General features: G+C 39.7%; 2 protein-coding genes across 6 annotated transcripts in view; both read right to left on the reverse strand.

Moving 5' to 3' along the window:
* The window catches only part of cnot4a (CCR4-NOT transcription complex, subunit 4a), a 10,597-nt gene extending 2,407 nt beyond the window's left edge, over nt 1-8,190 (reverse strand). The window contains exons 1-12 of one of the 2 annotated variants that reach the window (XM_044356680.1): nt 7,939-8,190; nt 5,916-6,090; nt 5,352-5,549; nt 4,948-5,034; nt 4,565-4,666; nt 4,162-4,287; nt 3,946-4,070; nt 3,647-3,853; nt 3,483-3,540; nt 3,131-3,386; nt 1,681-2,172; nt 1,196-1,429 (exon numbers count right to left, since the gene is read on the reverse strand). In XM_044356680.1, coding sequence (XP_044212615.1) covers nt 1,196-1,429; nt 1,681-2,172; nt 3,131-3,386; nt 3,483-3,540; nt 3,647-3,853; nt 3,946-4,070; nt 4,162-4,287; nt 4,565-4,666; nt 4,948-5,034; nt 5,352-5,549; nt 5,916-6,089 — 2,059 coding nt within the window. In that variant the 5' untranslated portion in view covers nt 6,090; nt 7,939-8,190. Of the gene's footprint in view, nt 1-1,195; nt 1,430-1,680; nt 2,173-3,130; nt 3,387-3,482; nt 3,541-3,646; nt 3,854-3,945; nt 4,071-4,161; nt 4,288-4,564; nt 4,667-4,947; nt 5,035-5,351; nt 5,550-5,915; nt 6,139-7,938 lie in introns of both variants that reach the window. The other variant, XM_044356679.1, reaches the window with a different exon arrangement.
* A 711-nt stretch (nt 8,191-8,901) lies between these two features.
* Nucleotides 8,902-15,111, reverse strand: zgc:136858 (uncharacterized protein LOC678543 homolog). Of its 4 annotated transcripts, XM_044355470.1 has the most exons (19): nt 14,995-15,111; nt 14,502-14,598; nt 14,287-14,401; nt 14,014-14,188; nt 13,749-13,860; nt 13,343-13,449; nt 13,018-13,144; nt 12,764-12,884; nt 12,543-12,628; nt 12,222-12,349; nt 12,064-12,123; nt 11,895-11,958; nt 11,728-11,822; nt 11,497-11,625; nt 10,798-10,912; nt 10,566-10,703; nt 10,232-10,398; nt 10,052-10,134; nt 8,902-9,903 (listed from the first exon to the last, which is right to left on the reverse strand). In XM_044355470.1, exons 2-19 carry the CDS (start codon nt 14,572-14,574, stop codon nt 9,708-9,710), a joined length of 2,091 nt encoding a protein of 696 aa, XP_044211405.1. In that variant the 5' UTR covers nt 14,575-14,598; nt 14,995-15,111; the 3' UTR covers nt 8,902-9,707. The 4 variants fall into 4 exon arrangements, with proteins under 4 accessions (XP_044211405.1, XP_044211406.1, XP_044211404.1 ...); XM_044355469.1 differs by lacking the exon at nt 14,995-15,111 and having other exon boundaries at nt 8,903-9,903; nt 14,502-14,806; XM_044355471.1 differs by lacking the exons at nt 10,052-10,134; nt 14,995-15,111 and having other exon boundaries at nt 14,502-14,806.
* Between the last annotated feature and the right edge of the window lie 977 nt (nt 15,112-16,088).

Here is a 16,088-nt window from a genome sequence, read left to right on the forward strand (position 1 = left end):
TGAATTGCAGGTGCATCAGCTGCAAAAACTGCAAAAATATGTAATGCAGCAAGAGGAAGAGCATCAGCAAGACTTAAGAGTCTGCAGTCATGCTAAACACAGCTGTGCGTCGAGCTAAATGCTAACATCAGCATGCTAACATGCTCATGATGACAATGCTGATGCAGGTACCTGTATAATATTTACAATCATCAACATCTGAGTTTAGGGTGTTAGCATGCAGACGTTTGCTCATTAGCACTGAACACAAAGTACAGTTAAAGCTGATGGGAATGTTATTAGTTTTGCGGTTATTTGGTCATAAACTTGAATCTTTAGACAGATTCTGAGTTGGGGAAAAGTTGAGAGATCACCAAAGTAATTATAACTCCTCCTGAGGGGGACATGAATGTCTGAACCATGAATCCATCAAATCGTGGAAAATGGAACATACTGTTTTTGGTATTTTGTCCACAACTGGTAAACACACCACATAACAGCTTTCCAGTATCATTAAGAGTGAATAGATAAGCAGTTTGTCATGTAAACATGGCTGCAACTGACGATTATTCTCATTACAGATTTATCTGTTAATTATTTTGTTTTTAATCACTCGGTTTATAAAAATATCTGAAAATAGTGAAAAACACACATCACAATCAGAGTCTAATGAGCTGTTATGTCCGACCAACAGTCCAAAACCCCGAACATTATTAATTTAGATCTGAAACAGTCAGTTGATTAGTTGATCAAAAGAAAATCAATTTACAACTACTTCAGTGATCTGTTCATTTTTTAAGTCATTTTTCAAGCAAAAATGTGAAACACTTGATGATTCCAGGTTTTTCTTTGTTTTACATTATAACAAACTGAATATCTTTGGGTTTTGGACTATTAGTTAAGACAAAAAAGCAAACCGAAGACGTCATCTTGGGCTTTATGAAACTGTGAAGGAAATTTTTCACAATTTTCTGACCTTTTTATAAACTAAGAGATTAATTAAGAAAAAAATAATGATAATGAAGTTATCTGCTGCTAAAATCCAGTTTACAATTCCATAAAACAGAAGCTTGAACCATAAATTTCGCTTTTTTGCTTGATAAATGACAATAAAACAATAATCAACATTTTAGTTGGGGTTAATTTTTCTTTCATGTCGATCAACTAATTAATCAACTGATTATATTTCAGTTAAAGATGGGCTCTGACAGACTACCTGTGATGATAGCAGGGTCCATCCAACTGGCTGTGCCGTCCCAGCTCAGGCTGTGTGAGATGCCTGCAGGCCCTGCCGGCCCACCGATGTGGTTAACACTGTTGGAGGATGAGGAGGATGAAGAGGAAGAGGAGTTTGGGAGGCCCCCGAAGTTGATATTGATGTTGGGCAAGAGAGCTCTGAGGCCATCCTGCCACTCTTTCACATTTAAGCCGTCTATAGAGCCACTGTTTTCTGCAGGAGAGGAGAAGGAAAGGGATCTGTCAGTGACTCAGGTCTGTTGTACAGACTAGTGGTGAGATGAAGAACTGCATCTATCAGTGTTTATGTTTCTCCTGTAAGGTCAATAAAAGCTAATCAAAACAAGCATTACAACGCTACAAGGCAGAGAGCACATATTGTGACATTCAATAAGATCATTATGTAACACATCTGATCTCTGTTTTAACATGTATTGATGCCACAGTGACCCAGGTGTCTGGTACCTGAGATGGGGATCCCTCCCAGCCCTGTGTTGTGCTGAGGGGGCAGATTCAGGTCCAGTAAATTACTGTGTGAGGCAGCACTGGCTGAGTGGTTCAAGTGTGTGAGGTTATTTCGTGTGGGGACGCCCATCCAGGGGTGTCTGGCGGCTGGCTGCTGCTGACTGGCCTGGCTGTTCTGACTGCCGGGGAAACTGAAGGAGCTGTAGACGGCTCTGTGGTGGAGCTGGGGAAGGCGTGGCAGGCCGCTAGGGAAGTGGTGAGAGGCGCTGGGGTTGGGGGGCAGCAGGCTGGGACCATGATTGCTCCCATGTGGGAGCAGCCCTGGGGACAAGGGCTGATCCTGCACCGACAGCTCCTTCTCTATCAGATCGGCCAAGGCCTTGCGAGTGACGTCGAAAGGATCGAAGCCCAGGTCGTCGTCCTGCTGTTTGCTGGACGAGCCGAAGCCAAAGGCGGCCTGCCAGTCTGTAGAGGAAGACACTGGTATCGTGTCTGTGAGGAGAGGAAAGAGAAGTTACCTCAGCTGTCTGCCATGTGAGATTAAAAAAAGATGAATCAACTAACAGCCAGAGGATTTCTTCGACTAGTTGATTAAACTAAACACTCAAATATTATTTCCAGTATTATTGTCATTTAAAAGATAAATACAGTCATGCAGAGGGATCTATTAAAATCTATTGCTTATTAAAGACTAATGCTTATCTGTGAACGCTACTGATATGCAAGAGATATGATTATGCACACTAATTGTGCTCATTTGTGTATAAATATGTCTGATCAGCAGTGTGTCCCAAGTTTGTTTCCTTATTTGTTGTTTTTTGGATAATACAATTAGTTACATTTACATTTTAAGCAATGTACAATGACTGCAATGGCAGAAAATACAAGTGACATCACCATTATAATAAATATTAAGATGTACAACCGCCACAGTGAATAACAGATAATCCTACATAGTCAGAATAACGCAGCTGCTACCTGTCTACCTGTAGTTTGAAAATTAATAGGATTTAGTGGCATCTAGTGGTGAAGTTGCAGATTGCAACCAACTGAATACCCCTCCCCTTCCAAAGGTGTGTAGGAGAACCTACGGTGGCCGTGAAACTAATGAAAAATGTGAAAGGTCCTCTCTAGAACCAGTGTTTAGTTTGTCCGTTCTGGGCTACTCTAGAAACATGGCGTTGCAACATGGCGGGCCCTGTGGAAGAGGACCTGCTCCCTGCATAGATATAAAGGGCTCATTCTAAGGTAACGAAATAACAATTCTTATTTTCAGCTGATTATACACTAATTAAAATGCACTTATGAATATTATGTTCCATTTCTGCCAAGTCCGTTCTGCTAGATGCCACTAAATGTTACACCCTGAACCTAGCAGTGCTTTGATTAAGTAGGAGCACATTTTACAAAGCAAAATAAGCATTCAGGACATAAAAAATGTTTCAGTTACCTGATGTGAAGAGGCTCTGTGGTTCAGGGGTCATGGGCCAGTCAGAGCTGCCCCGGGGAGAGCTGGGGAAGGGGGGCAGGCCAGCGGGGAGAGGGTTAGGATGTCTGAAGTTACTGTTGTCTGAAAAGAGCGACTGGGACTCAGCTGCCGCACCCTCAAAGGGCGAACGGGCCGTGAGGTCTGACACGCTGATGGGCACTACCAGGCTGGGCTTGGTTAGACCCGGGGGAGGGGAGGGGGAGTCACTGGTGGGTATCTGGAGAGACAGGAGAAAGCAACATACGTTTGCTCAGATCTGACTCATTTTCATTAAGATTTAACTGACATAACGAGACAATTGAAGTCGTTTTACCTGTTGTAAAGTCTCTCCATTTACCATACTGATCGACTCTGGAGGTTTGTCACTGGGACTGCAGATAGAAAATTTAGATATTAACAAAAACTGCTTACTGAAAAACAAATAACATCATTATCTTTGAGGATATGTTTTCCCTGGGTGTGTGCGGTCTGTATTACCTGTTAATATCACAGTTAGTGGAGAATGGGGACAGGGCAGTACGCTGGCCGGGACCCAGCTCTGTATCTAGCCCATCTGAAGTAATAACTTCTTGGTCTAGATAGTCTAGCAGCGGAGGGGACTTGCGGTCCTCTGAAAGCCCGTTGGCCAGTTTGTTATGCCCTGACAGCGTCGGCCACCCATCTTTACCATTGCTATTGTTGGTTCTGTTACAAAACAGGAGAAGCATCGAGCATTGAGCATTGAGCATTACACCCTGGAAGTACAAAGAGGAAGAAGAAGAAATAAAAAAACTTACCTCTGTGTGGAGTTGGATTTACTCTTTGACTTCTCTGTCCCACATGCTGGAGGTTGTAGAAAGCTAGGGTTAATTTTATAGAGGTCTTGGAGGAGTTTCTGCTCATACTCTTGATGTTTTCCCGCCTAAGAACAAAAGACACAAGATGAGTCAACTTTTAGCCTTTTCAAATATTATTACTACTCACAGCATGAAGTCTGATTAATTTAATTTTACCTGCATTTCCTCTTTAGTAAAGCTAGCTGCTTCATCCCCCAGCTCATGTAGATACATACAATCAGGTTTAGGACACTGCATACTTTTGAGGAAGTAACTGCAGTACTTTGTTGTGCCTAAAGAAGCCTGTAAGAAGAAAAACAGAAACAGAAGCTCTGAGAAAATGATGCAAGAAAATATGTAAATAAAATTCAAAGATTTCCTCTCTCTTCCTTTAACTCTATGACTTCATGTTGCCAATTATATTTTATATATTATAAGGATGTCTGCGTCTTACAAACAGACCAGAGTAAAGTTATTACATGGCTTTTATGAAAATAAAACTTCTCATAGCTACTTACAAAATCAGTACTTAAAATATTCATAAAACTACTGATCTGAGTCATTGAGGTGAACTTCTAACCTTGAGTGTTCTGCCATCAACAACCACATTGTTCACACACTGTATTGCTCTTAGAGCGTCTTCAGAGCGGATGTAAGTGACGTAAGCGCTGGCACTAGGCCCCTGAAAAACCAGAAAATTAAAGTAAACATGAAAGTCAAACAGATTTGCTGTAGTTGTTTAAAGCTGTTTATATCCATCTACAGCAGTAATGTACCATCATTTCCATTATTGATCGATGACATGTTTAATCACTTAACAATGTAATCTATAAAGAATTAAATACAGTACTTAAATATAAATACTGATAATATTAATAATAATAATAAGTAATTAAATAACGAACAGAGCAAGAAAATCTTAGCATCTGTTGAAACTGGAAACAGAATCTTGTTACATCTCACCTGTGAACCTGCATAAGATGTGCTATTGTTGATGACCACTTTATGGATTTTCCCAAACCTCCCAAAATACTCTGGTCGTTTTAGGACCTGTGGGCACAATGCAAAAAGAAAACACTCATCACAAAGTTTTGGGTAATCTACAAGCTCTTTCTTCCCATTTTCAACACAAGCTTTGCACTTCAGGTTTCAGTGGGATGTTGCACCGAGAGATCTTTAAAGATGCACTCAAATCATTTCATATCAAAGTATTTATGATCTTCACTGTATCTGTGGATAAATCAAGCAGCTAATGCCTTCGGTCTGACACGGCAACTGCCTCATTCAAATTCAACTAAAATATCTGTTCTATAACGTTAATGTCAGAATTAGCACAAGTCACCGAGCTTGTTAGTGGCGATACTGACCTCCGGGTCGGCGAGTCGCTGTGAGAGCCCCACCACAAACACCAGGTTTCGCTGGACCACTCTGACACTTGCCAGATGCTTGCGGTTTTCTGTCACCTTCTGCTTTTTCTCATTCTGTTTTTGCTTCTTTTCATTCTTTATCCTTTGGATCTCCTCCTGTGACAGAGGCTTGTACACAGCAGGGTCCTCTGGGTACGGCTATGCAGAGGATAAACATCAAGAATTTAGTTTTTAAACTGAGATATCAATCATTTAAAAAATATTTTACTAGTCCACATCATGTGACTTTTTCTAGAAAAGTGGGTATGTGAGGCCACTGTTGTCAAAAAGGTATTTCAACAGGCATCACTAGCAAAACTGCTGAGGCTGATGTTTGAATTGACCAGCTACTTTATAAAGGGGATTAAACTATTTATTTCCCGCCTGTATTAGCATGTGGTCTCTCAACATCATCACCTCTACTTTTCTATACACATCCCCCCTGCTGTCACGACAGAAAAAAACCCCATCAACTTCTAGTTCTGATGAGTTTCTCTGGTATCAAGTTCATCATCTTTTCCTCACCTTTCTGCAGGCGGGGCAGAGGCCATTCTCGTCTGTGCGGATGCGATGCCAACAGAAGCGGCAGATCTGGTAGCCGCAGGTGCAGGGAAAGAAGTTGACGTCGTCAATCTCCAGCGGCTCCATGCACAAGGGGCACTCCATGGGGTCGTCCTTCATTTCAGGGCTGTGGGACATCCTATGGCGCAGCGAGGGTGAGTATTGAAGCTGGTCACAGAGCACAGGGCTACGAGAACATATAGAAGCTCGGTATGAGAGCCCCATTGTAACATGATTGAAAATAATATCAACTGAACTTTTTTCTCCACACATGCTTAATAGCGGGATGGTATAACTGAATATATGACCACCAAGGTCACAATATCAGACTGAGCACCCCGAAACACATTTATATTACCATCTTTCATACATCTGACCTGTGAATCAGCAGAGGAAGCACTGAACTATGTTTATCAAGCATATCTGGCGAAAACTAACAATGTCTAATACAACTACCTTCATGTGATGTGTGAAATTGTTTTAGAGAGTTGTTGATTCAACTTTATGGTCATTTTGGAAGCTGCAGTTTGTGCTGCTGGTGATATTGTGTTACGTTGTACCAGCAGGAGTTGCTAATATTATGTCCAACCCATTTGTATCAATAAGGGTGTGCTGCATATTGGATACATCTCTCAGTCTAATATAATTTGGAGCTGACTCAATTAGTTGAATGACTAATTAACCAGCGACTATTCTGATAACTGAGGCATCCTGTGAGTTGTTTTTAATGCAAAAGAGCCAAACATTTACTAGCTCTGACTTTCTTAAAAGTGAATATTTGCTGGTTTTCTATGTCCTCTAGGATAGTAAATTGTAGTAGTAAATTGATAGTAAATTGTTCAATTGTATATTATTCAATTTCAGACTGCTGTATTGACAACAAAAGTCATTTCAAGATGTTACCTTGGGCTCTGGGAAATCGTGATGGGTCACAAACTACATCCTACAGAAACGACTACAGGGTTAAATCAACACGTCTCAAAAACAGCTTCAAGAAAAACTCAACATTACAATCTCCATGAAGCTTTTGATCCATTACAGGGCTTTGAATTAGACTGTACTGGTTATTAGCAATACGTGTTGCATAAAAAGACAACTTAACACCTTAGAAAACAAGCCAAAAACAGAAGTAAACGTGATGAAAATGATAATGCAGATGTTGTGGCATCTTTCTAAGGGCTTGACAGCACTTGACACAGCGTCATGATGGCAGCAAACACTACAAACTGCGTTTATATACACACACGAAACGCCTGTTGTTTGCAGTTATATTCCAGTCTGACAACACTGCTGCCAGGAGGCGAGCTCAATGACAAGTCCAGGTTGATAAAAAGCCGAAAGTGCGAAAGGTGCATTAAACGATAACAGAATTTCAAACACTTGGCTGCAATTTTGCTCATAATTTAACACGCACACGAGTATCACAGGTTTATCTTTAAGAGTCGTGTAGGAAGCCTAAATACCTAGTTAGCCAGGTTGGTAACCTCAGCTGCTCCGGTCTTCTGGATCCTACATTATGACAGATGTTATTTGACCAACGTTAGGCTAAGCTAACAGTAGCCGCCAATTGGCTAAAAGAAGCCGGTGTAACGTTAGAAAAGAAGCGAGTATCCAGGAGCAACTGTGTCATAAAAAGCAAAAAACAAAACACTCGTAGCTGAATATTAATATAACATAGACGTTAAGCGCTTGTGTGACAAAACGTTACGTTTTTTCCTCCTACATATTTACTGACAGCTTGCTTTTTGATGCTACATGCTACATTACCATCAACATGTACGTAGCTTACGACGCGGCCTACACAAGCTAACGCAAGTTGTTGGCACTAAAAAACCAACTGACACTGCTCTCACGACATTAAGATGGTCGAGACAGTGAGCTAATAAACTCGAGAATACTCTACTGCCCGTCTATAAAGCCGTAATAAACACAAATGTCCTTTATTTGTTGCGGGGGACTGGAAGCTAGCTCGGCTTACGTTACTTACCCTGTCCGTATTTAGCTTAGATTCCTCTCCAAGGGAGTCACACCAAATTGGGCGGGGACTGCGAGCCAATGTGTCTGAAATGTCCAAATTTCTACAAACGGCCACTTAAGATAACCGTAGATGTGTTGTTCTGTTGTAAATAAAAGGCTATTAAGGTGTTTTTGCCCCTCTGTTTTTCTTGGTATTGTGGAGACAATTTACGCTCAAACCACCATCTTAGCTAGCATTAAAGTAGGGAGGAGGGAGCGGGGCAAGTATTCAGTGCCACTGAGTCTGCGCAAAAGGACAGGTGCTTTCTGGGAGATGAAGTTTTCGGTGATTCTACGCAAGGCAAGGCAAGTTCATTTGTATAGCACATTTTAATAGCAAGGTAATTCAAAGTGCTTCATATAAAACATAAAAGGCATCAAGATAAAATGTATAAACAACATAAGGCAATATAAAAAGACATTTTAAATACAATTAAAAAGAGTTAATTAGAAAATAAAAATAAGCTAAAATAGAACAAGACATAAAATACGAGAGGAAAAATTACAGTGCAGTGTAAGATATTAATAAAAGGCAGCAGCAAACATCATAGTCTTCAGCCTTGATTTAAAAGAACTGAGATTTGCAGCAGACCTGCAGTTTTCCGGGAGTTTGTTCCAGATTATGTGGTGCATAAAAACTGAAAGCTTCTTCTCCATGTTCAGTTTTGACTCTGAGGACAGTGGCTCTCAATGCACTTATCTTTAGAAATATACACAAGGAATGACTATATACAGGTGTAACTGTTTCTGTGGACTGTAAATGGGACACAGATAGTACAGAGAAGTGAAGCAAGTGTAGGAGTGATGAGATAAATATTAAATGATAAAAAAAGACGTTACTTTATATACATATAGTATGGTACAGTATATACAGCCTGTTCAAATATACCATAATAAGTGAAATGTATTGCACATTTTGTATTTTAAACTTGATTCTGAACAAGGGAACCATTTATTCAAATTTGTAAAATATGGACTTTAAAATAAAATTACAAAAAAATAAGCAGGTACATACACTCAGGAGCTTTATTCAAGTATATATTTTGAGGCATTTTTGCTTAATACTTCTACTCCAGTGTATTTCAGGTGGAAATATTGTACTTTTTACTCCATTACATTTATTAAAAGCAATTAAGTTATTAATTATTTCACAGATTATGATTTTACATACAAAACATAGTCATCATATTAAAAATGTGAAACGTTATGACACATTGTTACAGTACCCAACAGTATAACAAGTGGTTAAAATTAACTACACTTGAGCACCTACAGCATTAAAATGCTGCTTACACATTAAAGCATCAATAATCAAATATTGATAATATAACACTCTGAAAAGGGCCACGCTGAATGATGAGCACCTTTGCCTTTGATACACACTTAAAGTACATTTTTGATAATACCTCTGTACTTTTATTAAGTACATTCTATTATAAGAAATTTAAAAAAGTACATTGTTATAATATTTCATGATTTATTTACAGAAATGTATAATGTAAAAGTGATTATCAATTTTTGCATGATTATAGAACAGTTGTGTAATATATAAAAATTTTTGACAAAAGTTTGATATCTTCTTTCATTCATTTTCTCAGTCATATGATGTAAACAAGTTTCACAAAAAAAAATCTTAAAAAAAAAAAAAGAATACTGCAAAAATATATTAAACAAACCCATCCATAATAGACAAAATCTTCACAGATTTCTCTAATAATGTTTCACAGCTAAAAAATATTTTTAATCAATCCACATGAAACTTGGTTCGGGCCAGTTCTGAGTCTGGACGTTATTGGGATCCACAGAGTCTGAGGTAAGCACAGGGGCGATGGGGTGCGGAGATGCCAGGGACATCCGTGCAGCCAGGAGCCCCATCTGGACACAGGTGTCTGTCTTTTGCCCCTGGAGGATCCCCGCCATCAGGGCACCTGCAAGACTGCAGACAGAGCGAGGATGAGTGTCTTGTGTTTTTTAAGAATGTCAGAGAGAGAGAGAGAAAATAGAGGTCATGGAAAGTAGATCAAACTAAAGCAGAAGTTTGAAAAAGAAGGAAGGGAGAAGTAGGTCGTGTAAGTTTTTAACACCTATCTCCTGCTCCTGAGACATTCATTGTCTCTTCTGCGGTCACAGTCAGCGCTGGGTAGTGAAGAGCACAAAGCTTCCTCTTCTGCAAACACGGATGCAATGAACATCATATTCACTGTTACTGTCATAGCAATCGTCATCATCATCACCATTCCAGTATGAATATAGGCAGCCCTTACGTTCTTCTGCTTTCTTGGCTGCAGGTTGACTGAGCCTGTATCATGTTCTCCGCACAGCAACACTCCATGAGCCCCCAGGGTCACCACCAGACAGTGGAGATGCTCCAGAAGGGGGCGTGAGAGAGCCACAGCAACACTCAGCACCTCGTCGAGGGAACTCGGAAGCACTGTCAGTCCCATAAGACAAAACCACATCCTTAGCTTAGTATCACACTATTTGCATTTTTCATGAGAAACATACATACTGAGAAACTGAAACAAGTGGGAGTGTTTGTTCGGGGAACATAAATCAGTACCATTAAATACTTTCTAACTTCTCTCAGTAGACTTTCACCTTCAGGTGTTTGGATGCCCAGTGTTTTGTTCATGGTGCACAACTCTGCCAGGTTTGGGGATGAGTAGGACAGCGACTTCCAGGCATCTGACAGGAAAGGCTTACAGGCTTTTTCTGAATCCGTTGGCTCATACCAAACTGCGACACACATTGATGTTGTTACATCAAAATCTATGGAAGCTGCGGTTCATGATCATTCATTGTCATTTAGTGATCATCTACTCATGCTTACCATTAATGTTGTGCTTTTTGGCAACAGAACAAACATAGTCTATGGTGGAGACGGGGATGTTTCCATCGAGACACACAAGAGTGGCTGATGACAGCTGCTTCTCAAACTGTGACACCTATAAGAAGATATTCAAAGATACGGAAATAGTAAGTTAGTAACTAAATAAAATCGCACCTTTCAAAACCAGAGTTAAGGTGCGTCACATGTGCAAATATAATACAATCATATCATGAAAAACAAGAATTTTAGGATAATGGTGAAACAAAGTAGAAATGAAAACAAAGCATAAAAAACATAAAACATGCAGGTAGGTTTTTAAACCCTTTTTAAAATGTGGCGCAGACTCAGCTGATCTGATGCTGAAGGGAAGTTTGCTCCTCAGTGTTGGAGCTAAAACACGTATGATTGACAAGTATGATCCCTCTTTGTCTACAGCCTGGATCCAGGAACTTTTAACATTTAGTTGCCAGACTTAACGGGCTTGGTACAGAATAAGTTGTTAAAAGTTGAGAAATATGTAGCGGAGCCAAACTATGGAGGGCTTTAAAAGAAATCAACATAATCATTGAAATTCAGCCAAGACTGGAGAGATACTGTATGTTAGTGAATGTAGAGATAAATAGTGAATATGGTTTTCAATATGATATTGAAACATAAACCTTGGGCTAGCCTGGCTAAAAATGAATACCTTCAACCTACATAGTGCTCTGTGATTTGCTGATGAACGTCCATATCACCCAATCCAAGACTCAGTTCTCCACTTTCGGTGATGACAGCGCAGTAAGTAGCTGTGCTTTGATCTTGTAGCCTCGCCACGCCACTTGTGTTCTTACAGAAATAAGAAAAAAAAGTAAATAACATTTACATATTTAAGTAAATACAATTTGAATCATGTTTGGTGATAGAAAACTATTGTTAATATCCACATACCATATGTTTACAGTAGTTTAACACTGCATCACTGTGTGAATCAGCTCCAGTGGCAGAGATGAACAGAGGTTTATAGCCTAGACGACTCAGAGAGTCTTGAAGGAAAACATGAACAGATTTAACCTGCTGATGAAAACGTGTACATACATAATCAGATAAAAACCCACCAGCAATGTTCCGTCCTACACCGCCAAATGACTGACAGACACTTCCTGGGTTGGTCTGTCCAAACTGAAAGAGACAACAAGAGTTCTCAGAAGTCATTATAGTCTACATAATATGATTGAATGGAATCTCCTGTATTGAAGATTAATGAATGCTGTAAATTAAACTTACAAGAAGTGTTTGTGTTTTTCCTTTGGCAATAAAATCCACATTTATTCCCCCTATGACGACCTGCAACAGAGGAGCATCATAAGTTCTGTATTGTGGCTATATTTGACTTAACCTTCTCCACAACTGGAAAGAGATTCTTTGTATGTGTTTATACTCACAACATCTGACTCTGATTTTTTTCCATGATGATCAGATGTGTTTCTTAATTTTCTTTTATTCATCTCCTTTGACAGCGCACAGGCTATCTGACTGCCGACTTTAGCATTGTTACGAATGAGAGCAATGTCTAGGAACAAACAGGTCAAGGACAGTGTAGTTATAATGTACAGAAGGTCAGAGGTCATCAACAGGGGACAGTGTTGTGACATTTTCAGCCCACTTCATCAGTCTTTAATTGCTTTGTGTTTATTTTTTTCTGAGAATTTGATACAATCATGTTTTCTGTGTAACTTATCAGAAATACAGATTTAGAAGGATACTGGCCTGAAGGGACTTTCCTTCAGTTAACTCATTTACTTTTTGAAGAATGAAAGGCGTCACATCTCTTCCTGTGATGCCTTTAGCACTGGGTAAATTAAAAGAAAACAGACAGCAATGACTTTTCCATGAGAGATAGCAATTGATTTCATTCCCTTAGTCATGACCACAAGTTAGTATCACAATGTCAGAAAATGGGTGTTGCCACAAAGACTTTCTTCACCTCGCCTCTGTCACTGCAGTCTGTATTGCTTGCTCTATCTGCTGGCCTGCTGCTGCATGCTCCTGCGGGATGGGCACAGCTAACAGGACACCACTTTGGAGACCAAGCGACAGAGTGCTGGCTGAACCACACAAAAACAACAGATATAAACACAGCATGCAGAAAAGTCTGTGTTGAATGTGCTGGGTTTTTTTTTTTTAAATTAAGTGTTCAAGGAAACATTCAATGTGCAGGATGTGAAAATGCCGATTTACAGATAAGTTTTGCAGCCTCTTCAGGGTTGCAGACTTGATACGGGGAAATGAATCCGCTTTGAGGAGAGAAGAAGGCTGGGAAATTCTTTGACGTTCCATAAGTGGCGACACAAACACCCTGCGTCTCCTGACAAAAATTAAATAGTAGAGGAAATAACCAGTGGTCTAGGAATGTTAATTTAAGTCACACATAACAAGCTGGTGTAATAAATTAAAGATGGCGTAAATATATTCATCTCTCTGAAGTACACATTCAAACGTGAATTGCAGTATGACATCTCCTGCTGTACAGTGATTTTCTGAGAAACAATCTCAGTATTCTTACAAGGAACTCCAGGGTGCGACCGATGTCGAGAATAGACTTGACCCCAGCAGAGACCACAGCAATGGGAGTCCTGCCCAGCTCTGTCAGATCTGCGCTGATATCCAGACCTGGAGGAATAATCATTCACTGAAATAATGCGTGAACATGACACTAACTTACTCTTCTTAACATGCTATCCTGCCAGTTTTGGTGTTCCTACGCTTCCTCAGAGTGAACAGTCTGTCACCAGCTCGTTCAGCCTTTAAATGGCCTCCTTTGGATCACATGTGTGACTCAGGTGGGCTCCATCTCTGCTTATGGGTTTGGTCAGTTTGTCTGTTATTGAGGCATGTTAAGAAGAGGAATTTGGTATCAGTCTGCCTAAAAGTCAGTTGAGTATTTTCCTACAGGGTGTTGGTTATCTTACTGTTCTCTCCGTCTCTGTGCACTCCTCCGATGCCCCCTGTGACAAACACAGAGATGCCAGCTCTGTGTGCTGCTATCATAGTGGCTGACACAGTCGTTCCCCCAGATAACCCCTGAGAAAATAACATACAGGACAGCATACAATACCCCATAACATGACAGATTCATGTAATAAGATGAGACCGTGCCACTGGATGAGCCCTCATGTATGTTAGACAAATATTGATTTAAAGGTCATATTTAACATGAATGTGTTGCTGTCTTACTTTGCTAATGACGTAGGGCAGATCACGACGGGACACCTTCATGGAGCTCTTGCAGCGGGCGAGATGGTCAAGCTCCTCTGAGGACAGACCGACGTGGATTTTGCCATCAATCACTCCAACCGTGGCGGGAGTGGCTTCTTCAGCCCGCACAATGGCCTCCACTTCCTTTGCCGTGCTGCGTTAATACATTAATGGGGCTCATTGTCAGTGATTAAAATAAATATTAAATGCTGGCATCAGAGTTTGTTGACACTTGAGGGTCATTCACAGTACCTCAGGTTGTGTGGATAAGGCATGCCATGAGTGATAATAGTGCTCTCGAGCGCAACCACCGGTCTGTTTTCTGCCAACGCCTGTGATACAGATGGATGAACTCTGAAGAGGCTGTCTGAGAGAAGAGGTCATGGTGAACAGCCATAAATCATCATCATTATTATCATAACGAACTGTACGTACACTGTACTTTTAAACTGTTATTTTCCACTCACCATTTTTGCACAATTTGCTCTGAAATGTTGAAATTCCTCTTCTTAAGATAAGTGCAGAGGCCTTCTTCATCATTCTCACCTGCTTTTGAGGGAAAGCCTGAAAACACAAAGCAGTGTCAGCTGATGTTTGCTCAATTGACCCACCAAAGGTTAAGGTCTCCCCTCGAGTGTTCCTCCTACTCAGGCAGTAATTCCACTACTTTTGGCAGTAACTAGTAATGTAACTAATTGCATTTTCAAATTATATAACACAATTACAATTACTGAGATTTAAATGTCCTGGATTCAAAATGTTACTTAAGTAAAAGTACAGAAGTATTATCAGCAAAATGTATTTAAAGTATCAAAAGTAAAAGTATTGATTTTGCAGACTGGCTTCTTTTTAAAGTGTTATATTATTACAGTATATTGTTTGTCTTTATCACTAACAAATACATATAAGAGCATTTTAATGTTCATCAATGTGGAACCAATTTTAGATACTTTCACTTACATGAAATGGTTAGCGTTAGCATTGCTATGCTACACTTTTGACCCACTTATCCACTCCGTGAAGAATACAGATTTGGATGGTGTACCCAAGTCTGCTAGTTAGCTTAACACAGTAACTTTCAAACCATATCAGGCTAATTGAATTCTCATTCTAGCTAAAAGAAAAGAAAAGTGCACTGCATTGTTTTCTCTGGGAGAGACGAGAGTAAGTGTTGTGAAGTCAGCTAGGCCAGATAGTTACGTCAATCATCTTTCTCTTAAATATGATTGGATGGATATTTATTGCGTAATAAATTCCCTATCTTAGCCCCGCCTAACTGCAACCCAGTAACAAGGGAAAGGAGAGAAACTTTCTAAAGAATTACATAGGCTATGTTCTCATACTTTTTAGGTGTTTACTATATGCACATTAGATCCCAAATTACATGATTAATAGCCAATCATGGATTTGCCTTTCCAGGGGCTTTAATAGTAACAGCACTGAATCATATTATACAAATATATGGTTTTTATAATAATAATAATACACTTGATTCATATATCACCTTCCACACAAAGTAAAAAAGAAAAGAGCAGAACATTTAAATAACAGAATGTTAAAATATAAAATATTTTGTGAAAAATCTTAATCTGTAAAGCAACTAAAGTTGGAAAATAAACCTCTGGAGTGGAAGTATACAGTAGCATCAAGTGGAAAATTGTACTTAAGTACTGTACTTGAGTAAATGTACTTAGTTACTTTCCACCACTGCTCACACATAACACAAACACATCATCACCTGAGCTTACTGTGTTTGTAAAGTCCACGTCATTGTAGCCAACTCGTGGTAAAACATAACTCTTATCTCTGGAGTTATAATATATTATATATAATACCTGTTATTGAACTGCCGCTGCTATTCCTGGTTTGAGTTGTGGATCTGCGGTAAAACCTGGAGCGGAACTTTGAGTTGTCTTTCTTTTTATGTTTGTGAAAGTGGATTGAACTGAACTGATTTAGGATTGTGGGGAAAATTACCAAGTGGATTGAACTCGAGTTACACTTTTGCGTTAAAAGTAACGCAAAAGTTACTTTCCCTAGAAACTAATTACTTT

This window comes from Thunnus albacares, chromosome 7, assembly GCF_914725855.1.
Source record: "Thunnus albacares chromosome 7, fThuAlb1.1, whole genome shotgun sequence".
Taxonomy (NCBI): Eukaryota; Metazoa; Chordata; class Actinopteri; order Scombriformes; family Scombridae; genus Thunnus; species Thunnus albacares.